Source organism: Mustela nigripes, chromosome 9 (genome assembly GCF_022355385.1).
Source record: "Mustela nigripes isolate SB6536 chromosome 9, MUSNIG.SB6536, whole genome shotgun sequence".
NCBI classification, from domain to species: Eukaryota; Metazoa; Chordata; class Mammalia; order Carnivora; family Mustelidae; genus Mustela; species Mustela nigripes.
This window is the reverse complement of record NC_081565.1, coordinates 45546845-45559110: the sequence shown is the minus strand read 5'-3', so window position 1 is coordinate 45559110 and position 12266 is coordinate 45546845. Positions and strand designations below refer to the sequence as shown.

At 36.8% G+C, this 12266-nt stretch overlaps 1 protein-coding gene across 6 annotated transcripts in view; it reads right to left on the bottom strand.

Moving 5' to 3' along the window:
• The window catches only part of ELAVL2 (ELAV like RNA binding protein 2), a 143841-nt gene that overhangs the window by 63503 nt on the left and 68072 nt on the right, over positions 1–12266 (bottom strand). For 3 of the 6 annotated variants that reach the window (XM_059411547.1, XM_059411549.1, XM_059411548.1), the window contains exons 2-3: positions 10336–10426; positions 7233–7476 (exon numbers count right to left, since the gene is read on the bottom strand). In XM_059411547.1, coding sequence (XP_059267530.1) covers positions 7233–7476; positions 10336–10407 — 316 coding nt within the window. In that variant the 5' untranslated portion in view covers positions 10408–10426. The remainder of the gene's footprint in view (positions 1–7232; positions 7477–10335; positions 10427–12266) is intronic. The other 3 variants (XM_059411551.1, XM_059411550.1, XM_059411552.1) reach the window with 1 other exon arrangement.

The following is a 12266-nucleotide window of genomic DNA, read 5'->3' as shown; positions in this document are numbered from 1 at the left end:
AAGATAGTCAAAGAAAAACCTTTTCTGTTCAGGTTTGCTAACTGAAAGTTAATTTATTCAATGCTAAAGGGGCCCTAAAGAAGGTATCACTGCAAATATGTCATTTTGGCTTAGGATAATTTTGAGCAGAAGGCAGTTAAGAATCAGCAGACACAGAGAGTTCTCTCCCCTATCCTTTTCTGCCTACCAAGAAGGTCACAAATTTCCCTTGGGGAGAGGTCCCCTGCCACTGTGCCAGAAAGAGGAAAGACACTTTCACCACCAGAGATGGAAAGCAGGCACCAAAATGTATAAACAAACCTTGCTAATAAAATAGCTCAATACCTTCCATTAGTTTCCCCCATGTAATTCCTGGTCACTTTCCCACAATTTACCAAGCCTCAAAACCCAACCCCCTTTCCTTTTGGTAAAATGGTACAAGCCCCCAAGTCTAACCACTTAACTTTTGAGTTTCAATTTTTTGTGTGTGAACTTCAGTGCACATGAGGCGCCTGGGGGTGCTCAGTGGGTTGAGCCTCTGATTTCGGCTCAGGTCATGATTTCAGGGTCCTGGGATCGAGCCCTACATCGGGTTCTTTGCTCAGTGGGTAGCCTGCTTCTGCCTCTCTCTTTGCCTGTCTCTCTGCCTACATGTGATCTCTGTCAAATAAATAAAATCTTTGGGCGCCTGGGTGGCTCAGTGGGTTAAGCCGCTGCCTTCGGATCAGGTCATGATCTCAGGGTCCTGGGATCGAGGCCCGCATCGGGCTCTCTGCTCAGCAGGGAGCCTGCTTCCCTCTTTCTCTCTCTCTGCCTGCCTCTCCATCTACTTGTGATTTCTCTCTGTCAAATAAATAAGTAAATAAATAAATAAATAAATAAAATCTTTAAGGAAAAATAAAAACTGTCTAATTTATCTTGTTATGTTCAGGCCTTAGGGGCCTATGAATTAAATTAAGAGAATTAAGGAAAAGATTTTCCTAAATGATATTGATAAAGAACTGCACTTAGTTTCTCAAATTTGATAAATTTTATCATCCTTAAGTTTTCATCTAAATCATTCAATGCGGGCATTGAAATTTATTCCATAAAACACCCCAAGTTCAAGGTTTAAGTGGAAAAGTGAACACAGAATTTTGAAGTTTTTCCCCAAAAACTTCATAAAAAGCTTCTACAATGGTAACAATTTTTTTTAAATGACTGACTAGTCATTTAAAATAGGTTTAAAAATCTTTGAAAACAAAAGAAGGGTCAATTAAAAAAGTTTGTTCAGGACCACCACCAAAAAAAAAAAATCATTTTATAAAAATAATACTTTATACAAATTTAGTCACTAAATTCTAAAAATTGCCATATTGAAATGTATTGTATTCCACAGTTGATACATTAGGGACCACCAAAGCATTTACTAGTAGAGCAAAGATGCCCTTGTTTTGTGAGGACCTAAGGACACACCAGTCTTTCCACTAAATCTCTAAATAAACAGCTCCCAAAGTATGTAATGTGAGGTATTCATTAAACTACCAACAACCACCCACCCACCCTGCCCTCTTCAACTACTTGTCTGAAAGAATCAATTCTTAATCTCTTCATACTATGGACATCCAAAAGCTGACTTAAGGATTGCAACAGACACATACAACCACCTTTTCAAATTAATGTTCATCAAAACAGCCTGAGGCTCACTGTGATTGACTTTATCACAGTAAATAAATGTTATTAAATTTGAAGGTATGAATTAGAAAAATAAAATACCACTTACTACTTCAATCCTGAAAAGCAAAGATTATGTTTATTTTTAAAAGGAAGAGAAGAGGGGAGCGCCTGGGTGGCTCAGTCAGTTAAGCGTCTGCCTTCAGCTCAGGTCATGATCTCAGGGTCCTGGAATCAAGTCCTACATCAGGCTCCCTGGTCCCTCCCTCTCTGCCCCTCCCCTCTCTTGTGCCTTCTCTCTCTTTCAAATAAATAGTCAAAATCTTAAAGAGGAGGGGAGAATATTCTCAGGAAGCAAGAAAGCTATCATTTAAATCTAGCTTAAACCCTATTTAAAGAAGAAAAAAAAAAGAGGAGTGGCGGAACTGTGTTAGCATAGGTGGTGCTATCTGTTCAAAGGTAATCATCCAAGGATGGACACTGGCAAAGTCCCTCCTTGGGTCCCCTACAATTTGTATATGTTTGTTTGGGTGTTTGTTTTTCCTTTTTGTGTGAAAGATTCTTGTTGGCAGATGAGGTCAGCACAGGACCCACCTCTGACAAGTCCTGGAATAACAGTGCAGACATTACATCAAGATAAAAAGGAGCATCACTCATTACCTGAAGTCTTCACCTAACTTACTTCTCTGCTCTTCCATTAGAAGAAAGAAAAAGTAACAATGACAGAAAAAGGTACATTGGAGGTTTGAAAACCAATTATACATATGTACACACATACAAACCCTTTCAGGGACAGGTTAGATATTCGGTAAAGACATAGCTTAGTGACTTTTTTTTTTTTTAAAGATTTTGTTTATTTATTTGACAGATCACAAGCAGGCAGAGAGAGAGGAGGAAGCAGGCTCCCTTGCAGGATCCTGGGATCATGACCTGAGCCGAAGGCAGAGGCTTTAACCTACTGAGCCACCCAGGCACCCCTAGCCTAGTGACTTTTAAACTTGACACCTCTAGTCCTGCACCCCAGGAGGTATTCATCAGAAACCACCACTGGGGAAGGGACACCACCACAGCTGGCTGTAGATAAGGTACTGCAATCATTACAACTCTCCCACCCATCTCCAGCCAGAGTTTGGGTAAACCTGGAATATTCTGGTTCTACCTCCATGCAAAATATTCAGGAAAAGTAGTGGATAACTCTCAGGTAAATGGAACATTCTGGGCCCTACTTCAAAGATTCTGATTCAGTAGGTTTGGGCAGGGCCCAGGAAGCTGCATTTCTGGTGGTCATCCCAAGTGATTCCAAACCAGGTAACTCTACTGATTATACTTGAAAAGACTGATTCCCAAAACTGCTTTTTTGCCCATCAAAATCACTTGAGGAACTTTCTGACAACGGATTCCCAAAGCCTCCGGAATCTGTATTTTTTAAAACTCTCTCACATGAGGATGGGGAGCCAGATTTAGCAATCACTGAACTAAAATACCCAAATTCACAACTATAGAGTACAAGTTTTATAGAGCAACATGGATGTTCTCCTTCATTTTATGTATCCATCAGTCCTTGATTCTCAAAATTCTCTTATTTCCCCCTTCTAAAGAAGACACACCCACCAAAAGATGCCCCTCAGTACATCTATACAAGTTAGGTGTCTCACTATAAATTCATCAGTTGGTCCTGTGGTTAATTTTTAAAGAGTTCTGGCCTCTAACAAGAAACAAGGAGGAAATATCCCAGGGAAGAAGCAGAAAACTGGAATTCTGGTCCTTGCTCTACCACATAACAGCTATGAAGTCTTGGACTATTCAGTCATTTAAACAAACCTCGGCTTCTGATCACCTGTGAAGGAGCTATCTAAGGTCATCTCAAGGACATTTCTGATTCTAAAACTCTATTACTCACTCCTTGCCTCATAAAATCCAGTTCACTCCTCTAGAATGCAGCATCAGCAGGTGTCAAGGACTCTAAAGTACATAAACCCAAAGAGATGGACCGACATCAGCTAAACTGTATGAGCAGCAGTGGTTTCTCATGATGAATGTCTATAGACAGGAAATGGGATGAAGCATAAAGCTGGGCATGAGACCAAAGAAACAACATAATAATAAATAGAATTTAGGCCAAAGAGAGTACTATATTTACTACTGAAAGGTACCTTAATGTATTTCTCTAATCCTCATTCTATCAAAATAGTGACATTAATTTGCCAACAACACCACAATCTAAAATTATATACTCACTTTTAGGACTTAGGCAAGAGGCACATTATTTTCCTAACTGGATTTTTTTTTTTTAAACCTGAGATACAATTTCCTAATTCAGCATTATTTAAGCAGGCAAAGATTAAAGAAAAATGAAAAAGAGCAATTTAAATGTTCTTCCCAAAGAGTGACCTCATAGTTTTCTTACAACCCAGACAATTAATGTTCACCTCCTACAAAATCAGAATACAAAGAGCTGGCCCAGGAGCTCCCCAGGAGGCAGGATAAGTTGGACAGATAGACCAAGGAACTCAGACTTGACCCTACAAATGCGTACTGAGAAACCGCATCAACCGGCTAATGCTAAATACACCAAAGGGCAGTGTCCACATCCTCACAAATTCTTCCAATCTTTCTAGGCACGTTAACAGCAGTTTCTTAGGAAGATATGCTCACTTGGCAAAGTACAACCATTCAAAATCCAGTTTTAAATCTACCATTTACTATACTATTTTGTTCAATACAAATATTAACGAAGAAACTCAGGATTTAAAAATATATATACACATTTAAATTTGGGCTTTGAGACTAAATGAGTCAGACCCTTCTGAACACCACTTTAACCCATACTAAGAATGAGATGTCACTGGACTAAGACAAAACAGGGTTACTAGAAGAGGTGCTCTGTATTCTCATTTACCTGCTCACCTTTTACAATACACAGTTCATTATCATGGATGTTCATTTATGAAACATGCTCATGAACTTTGATATGAACAGGTTACAGAAGAGTTTCAGAATGTATGATAATCTGTAAAATGATTTCAAAAGCTTTCATAGCAAAACCCTTTATATGCTCGATGGAAATCTAGTATTGGGCAGATATCCCCTCAAATGAGTTTTGTGGTCGAATAAGGCCAGAAAACCAGCTTCTTTACTGTAGGATTTTAATGTATGGTTCTAATATGCTAATGATCTGCAATTTGGCTCTTACATAGGAAACTATGAAGGGCAGCATTTCTCAAATTTGTCTGTCAATGGAACATTTCCTCTGAAGAACAAGTATGATTATGTCTCTTAAAATAAAGCTTAGAAAATGAGTTAGGACCCTCCTGCCCACTGTGGATGTTCTTGGGTACTCCATTCGCTTATTAATAAGTTTTAAACAGATATTTTACCATGGTGGGAAAATATGTTCATGGCTCCCTCTCACCGAACAGACAATGGGGTGTTGATGGGGGATAAAGGAACTGGACAGGAAATATTAATGCACTTTGCCAGTATCCAACCATGTCCTTCATATTACCATGCACTGTGGTTCCAATACCATTGTTTATCACACTGAAGATAGGGAGGCAAAGGGTATGAAGACATACAATTCAAATTTGTTGCACCATAAAACAGCTCTAGTAAAAGACTTATGGAAGAGTAAGATAATTCAAGATCAACCAGAGATTAAAGATTAAAATCTTGGAAATGTTTTCTGCAGAAGGTGCCTAATAAAAAGGATATAAGATTTGTTCTGTATTTTTATCTACTCACAGTATCGTAACAAAAAATTCAACATTTATATACCTAGTTCAAGCATCTTTTTTTTTCATGGTAGGGACAGTTACTAAGCAATTAACCCAGAAATCACATCACTGATATCATGGCCTTTATACCATTTATCAGACAGTCATTTATGTAAAGGAGGTTGCAAAAGTCACATATGAAGAAGCTGTTTTGCTAAAAACAATAAAATTTAGTGTCAGGACAAATGTATTAAGAACCATTTGTTCTTGGGGCACCTGGTGGCTCAGTTGTTAAGCATCTGCCTCCGGCTCAGGTCATGATCCCAGAGTCCTGGGATCGAGCCCAGAGTCGGCTCCCCACTCAGCAGGAAGCCTGCTTCTCCCTCTCCCACTCCCCCTGCTTGTGTTCCCTCTCTCACTATCTCTCTGTCAAATAAATAAAATAAAACCTTTTTTTTTTTTTAAGGAGCCATTTGTTTTCTAACTTTTTCAACTTTTCAAAAATGGTTTATAAACTTCACATATGCTAACACTGATTTTAGAAAAAGAAATGGAAAAATATTCTCCATTGGATTATCAGTATTCCCCCCCAAAAAAAGATAATAATTTCCCTGATGATACTGTGGTGAACATCTAAGTAACATAACTAGTTAAAGTGTAATTATTCAGTATGGACTGATGACAACCAGGTTTTACTTAGGTTTTTACTTGATTTAAGTATGTTCCCTCTGTGAGTTTCAATTTGTAGCTCCAGGAAATAGGATTGTGAGGCCAAGCTGAGGTGATTGCTCTAAGAACACATTCTCCCAACCTTGGAGGCAGTAAGTCCTGCTGTCTTGATAAAAGAAAGGTACTATCTCAGACAAAGTAAAAATGACTGCAGAAATCACCTAGTGTGACCCCTTTCTTAAGCCTCTACCTCATTTACCTACGGAGACCTGAAGCCAAGAGTTGATTTGATTCTTGGTCAAACTCTTCTCACTGCCTTTAGGTATTCTCTGCCCATTTCAAATATTTAGTTTTTATAGTTTGAGTTATAAGCCATGTAAAGCAATTTAATATACATCACCCCTCAAACTTAATAATGACATGAGAAAGTTAAGTCTTTCTACACTTAACTTTGTACATTTTCATTGGTTCAGAACAACTCCTACAAGAAACATTATCCCAAGAACATGCTCAATTAGACTATGGCTTATTCTAAATATTTAGTTGAATCTTACAAAATACTAAGGTTATTCTCCACTACCCAAAACCCAAAATGCATCAAAGTTCAAATTACTCAAGACTTTCATTTTTATCTTTACGATAAGAAGAACACTCATACACCACTTTTTCCTTTCCTTGTCAAAGAACAGAACATAAGATCTTGCTACACTCAAATTATATCAGTGCAAGTATTTATACACTGACAATGTGAATATTACTATTTACTCTGTAATATATATTAAAAGCAGAACTATACAGACTTAAAGGACAGGACATTTTAAGAAGTTTCTTCCTTCTCCCAAACAGAATAAACTTCCTATATCTCACTGTAAAAATGCTAAATCATAGAAGCTCAGGAAACTAAAAACTGAAGGTTAACATGATACTTTCTGTCTCAGACATACACACACTCCTGAAACATTTTTCAAAGATGTTATTGCACAGTATATGGTATATAAAAGTCTAGTTATAATACATACTGTCCATAAAAATATTTTATGCTTTAAAAGGAAAACAAAACTTTTAAAACTAAGTTTCATCCTGCTAATGTAGTCAGTAACAGAATACCTAGATGGGTAAAACTGCAGCACTGAATGATCTACAGGCAGTAAACTTATTATTTTCTCACACAAGAAACATAATCCTTTAAAGGTAAGTAACCCATATGAAACTGCATACCTGTTATTTTGTCTCTTACAAGCTTACAGGACTCTATCTCACCAATGCTCCCAAAAAGACTCTTTAGTTCCTCCTGGGTCATGTTCTGAGGAAGGTAGTTGACTATTAAGTTGGTCTTGCTGTCCTCTGTGTTCCCAGAGTCAACTGGTGACGAGCAGTTGTTGTTTATGGTGGTTGGACCATTGGCTGTGTTATTGCAAGTTGGCCCATTAGACAGTTGTGTTTCCATGGCAGCAATTACCTGCTAAAAACAGAGAAAACAAGAAATGTCAGAATTCATATTTCACAAACTATTAGAGATTCCAACCAAGAATGTAAATACTTGTCACTAAATACAAGTCATTCTGCTGAAAATTACAATAAAGCTTCAACAAAAAGTACAACACCTACGCTAATTTATACTTTATATTAAGCTAGTCAAGTTAAGTTCACAATTATACTTTCACATACATATTCCATACATGCACATAAAAAAGCACACTCTAAATGTTAAACATTCTCTAGAACCGCATTTTGGGTCTAGTCACATACCCTTACTCACCTGCAGTATCCAAACACTCAAGGAAATTTAGTACCAAAGGGCATGAAATTAAACCCTGACTAAAATCATTCTACGAAACAGAAGTGCTTAACATGCTACCAAAAGACAAATCAAAAAATGGTCTTCCAAACTCTGAAGAGATTTTCAGTTAGCCTAAGAGTTTCAATATTCTAAAACTGACATACATCCATTAACTTAAAATCAAGGAGGCAAGAGTACTTTAAAAATATAAATTTGTCAACATGTACTGTTTTGGTTACATATTGAAAATGTTTTTGATTGACAATATCTTATACCTCTTCTGTTGGTAAGAAATAAGAAAAAATATTAGATTTCAAATGTTAGGGCATGAAAAGGATTTGTAGGATAACTTGGAAAAGAAGCTATGAGTACTTAGCGTACCTTGTAGAATCTAACAAGCTATTCTTGTCAACCTTGCCAGCTAAAGATCACCAACAAGGCAACTGATCTACAGCATCAAAACAGAATCCCCAAACAATTCAATATGGCATTTCGCCTTGACTCTAACTTTAAATGGGAATAAAATAAAAAATAATAAATAAATAAATAAATAAATAAAAACCTATCCAGGTCACCAAAACAATAACATAAATATTTCAACTTTTGCAAACAGACCAGCCCAAGGAATTTTCATTTGAGCACATAAGCCTGTTGAAATGCAAGTAATAAGGTACCTATAAACTCCAAATACAGGATAAGTAGCAGATTTGGGGGAAATGGCCTCAAACTGTTCAGGCTATTCTAAAAATCTACTTATTAAGCAAATTTGGATCTAGTTTCTACAAATCAGTGCTACGACCTTTGAGCAAAAGAGTTACAAACCACAGCCCCAAATTTTCTAGAACCATCTTCCAAAAGGTATCTACTTTGGTCAGCCAAGATTGCGGGGGAATCCAAAAATCAAAGCATCAGTGAAAGAATTATCCTTCCTATTTCATTCAATACAGCTCTCATCTCCACAAAGAACTAATTCTCAAAACTGACAATTCTGAATTGATGGAATGCTAGTTTTGGGGGAAGTTCTCTAACATATAAAAGGCAAAGAATTTGAGGCAAATTTTTAAAAAAGCAAAGTAGAGGAAAAGAGTGTTACAAGAGGAAAAAAAAGTCTTTTAAAAAGCATATTACCTAAGAAAAATAAAAGGGCACAACAGTGGATAAGCCTACATACAGAAAGAAATCTCGACTGCCGAGAGATGTTTATAAAAGAAGGCAGCATAGGATAGATTGAGACTGGTCAACTCACCAGATTAAGACTGGTCAGACTGGCAAGACTCCATGCTATCATGATAAAAAAAAAAAAAAATAGACAAAATCCAGACTACCTATCAAATATCAAACAACCTAAACCCTCCATGACTGCCTTTCCTTTTCAAAGAAATACGTTTTTCTTTGACACAAGCTGCAAGCTACCTCTCTTGGGTAAGTGTTCTTCTTACAGTACTTAAAGGAGCAAGGGAAAATAAAGAAAACTTTAGAAATCTGCAAGAAAAAAAAAGTGAAACAATTCAAGACATGCATTTTATTGTAATTAACAACTTTATCTGAAACTGAGAAAGGAGTTTTCAAATTTCCTAATAAAGCATAACTTCCATTCTGTAGAATATTAGCTATGGGTCACTTTCCACAGCAAAACTCTTATGGGATTAACCTTTGCCCAGCATTTATGGAAACAATGAGTTGCGAGAGTGGCCAAGGCCAATTAAAACAAATCGCTGTTCAAAAATTAGGGTATGTGTAGAAACTATATGAACCCCAAATATGAGATCTGGATTTAACTCACTGGGATGGCATGCGAAATATAAACTGTTCATTGACTGAAATTAGCAGGATTTAGCAAGGACAACAAACACTCCTCACTTAATTGCACATTTATTTCCATGTTCAGGTGGCAAGAATGAGCTCCTAAGCCAACATTCAAGTGAACAGCTGCAGTAGGCTGTGTGCGCTGAAAATTACAGCATCTCTCAGCTATAGGACCATCTGCTCAGAATAAAATGATACTAATGTGCTATATTTTACAAATAATGCATATTCCATTGATAGGCTCAACACAACTGTTCACAGAATGCAAACTCTTTCAACAGTTACTGGGCAAATAATTTTCAGCCAGATTTACAATTTCAACAATTTTTTTTTTTTTTTGAGCATCAGGAATTGTAAATAACTTCAAAATTTAGTAACCAAAAAAATACATAGTAAACAGAATGTAAAGAATTACGGTAACTTAGTATTCAGACCATACCAAAACTTTTTTGTTTCTTTAAAAAAAAGCTTGTCACTCTTTTCTTTGAGTCTGCACTAAATCCTAATTTAGATTATAAAAAGTTACATAGAAAAGCATGGTTCTGATGCTACATATACCACTATGGTTAAAATTGCAATGTGCTTTAAGTCTTAATGATGGCCATACCGCAATAGATTAAATGTAAGAATAATTAGTATGCCAAATGAAAAGTTCAAGTGTTTGGTATGGCCTCAGCACTCCTGCAACATGCTAAAAAAAAGTAGCCTACAGAATTTAAGAAAAATCCCACAGACCCCAGTCCAAGGCTCTGCTGCCCACGAACCACTTCTAAGCAGAGAAGCCACATCACACAGTCTGACTGCCATGTTAGTTTGGAGTTGCCGTCTGCAATATGGACACAAAAAGTACCGTATGTTAGATGAGCAAGATAATGCAACAAATCAGTTTGTACAAAATTTACAGTGATTGTATTGATATTCCCAGCACGTCCATGCAGTGTGGCTTAATTGAATTTGAGGCAATTCCAATCTAATCTTTCCAAATTCATTTTAACATGTAGTTTTCTTGCACAAATTAAGCATTTTTAATTAAGAGCCTGATTTTCAAACAGTATTAACTAGTTACCTTGACATCTATCCTGAAGAACTACCTTAAACCACATCTCAAAAAAAATTTTAAATAATAAAATGAACCAAAAACACTGCATGCTGTCCTGCCTCTTAAGGATGTGGGAGAAGGAAGGAAATGTGAATGAAATTTATAGGGAGAAAAGGCACTCATGCAATTCATAAGTGAATGCTTTGCATAAAAGCATCCTTTCCCCAAAATATCAGAAAGGCATTAAAGGGAAACTATATTTGCCCACACTGTTACATTATAGTATAAATGATCCTTAATCCTGGGACTTAAAATTAAAAGTGAATCGAAACCCTGTGAGGTTATTTTGCCACCACCGTCCAACTGATCTCTAACAGTTTCACTGAGAATTGTTCACATATACTAAGAGGCAGTAAACCAGCATCTTTCAATTGAAATAATTGGACCAATAAATAGGATTGTTTGGAGTAATGTTTATATAGGATGTCAGCTTTGTCCCTGAACGAAATCAAGTGAATGTTTTTTAATATGTAAATTGTAAACACAGCATGATTTGAAATTAGTGCTGCTATGAGGCTTCCAATATAGTTAATGAGCCATTTACCACTTATTACAACTTGCCCAAATACTAAACAGAGCCACAATATTGGCAGAAAAGCCAAAGTTTACATTTTAGCCATATATGCAGATCCTTTAAATTGTCAACAGAATATTCAGAAAAACTCAGTCTCTGAAAATAGACAATGAGTAACAAAGGACAGCCAAAAACATATTTTACTTGGGTACTTAGGATTATAAAAATTTCATCCTTGGAGTTAAAACCTGGCTGATAAGTGAAATACTCTTGTTGCGAGTGATGACATTAACAAACAATGGATTCCATTTTCTGGCATCTACCAAAAGGGTTTAACATACTCTTTACAGGATGCCATGAAAATATTTTACACCTCCTCCCTTCTCCCACTGTTATCAGATAAAACATGATTCCATGTTTTTTATTTAAAAAGCAAAAAACCTACTTATAGTTGAACTAAACCTGTGAAGAAATAAAGTGTTTTTTATATCCATGAAATATTTTGACAAGAACCTATTTGTGGTTAGACCACATGTGTAGAATAGGTAGGACCACACCCAAGAGTTTAAACCAAGCTTAAATGTATGTCCTGAATACCCTTGGGAATTGGTATCTAACATTTTTCACTACATAAAACCATAGATTCACATTTAATGGCCTTGGTCCCGTCTATTCCACAGGAGGCGACACTAATAAGCTAATCTACTGACACCCCTCCTTCTGACAGCCCCAGGGATGTGAACAATCACTTCACTGCACCAACTAGCCAGGAAGGCTGTGTATGGAAAATGATTCTACTGCACTTTTACATTTCAAGCACCCCCAGACAGTTTCTCTGCTTGAGGGCAGACACATACCTTTATGGAAAGTTATAAATAAGTTGCTCACATGGCCCTTACCTTTATGCTGGCCAACAATTCAGTTACTAAAAATGTAAAGCTACTTCCCCTTCACTTAAGGACAGGCGATTCTGCTCTACTCAATCTACCACAGACAACATGGCCTGCACTATTTATAGATTCTATTGACTCTGAAACGGGGGGGGGGGGGGGG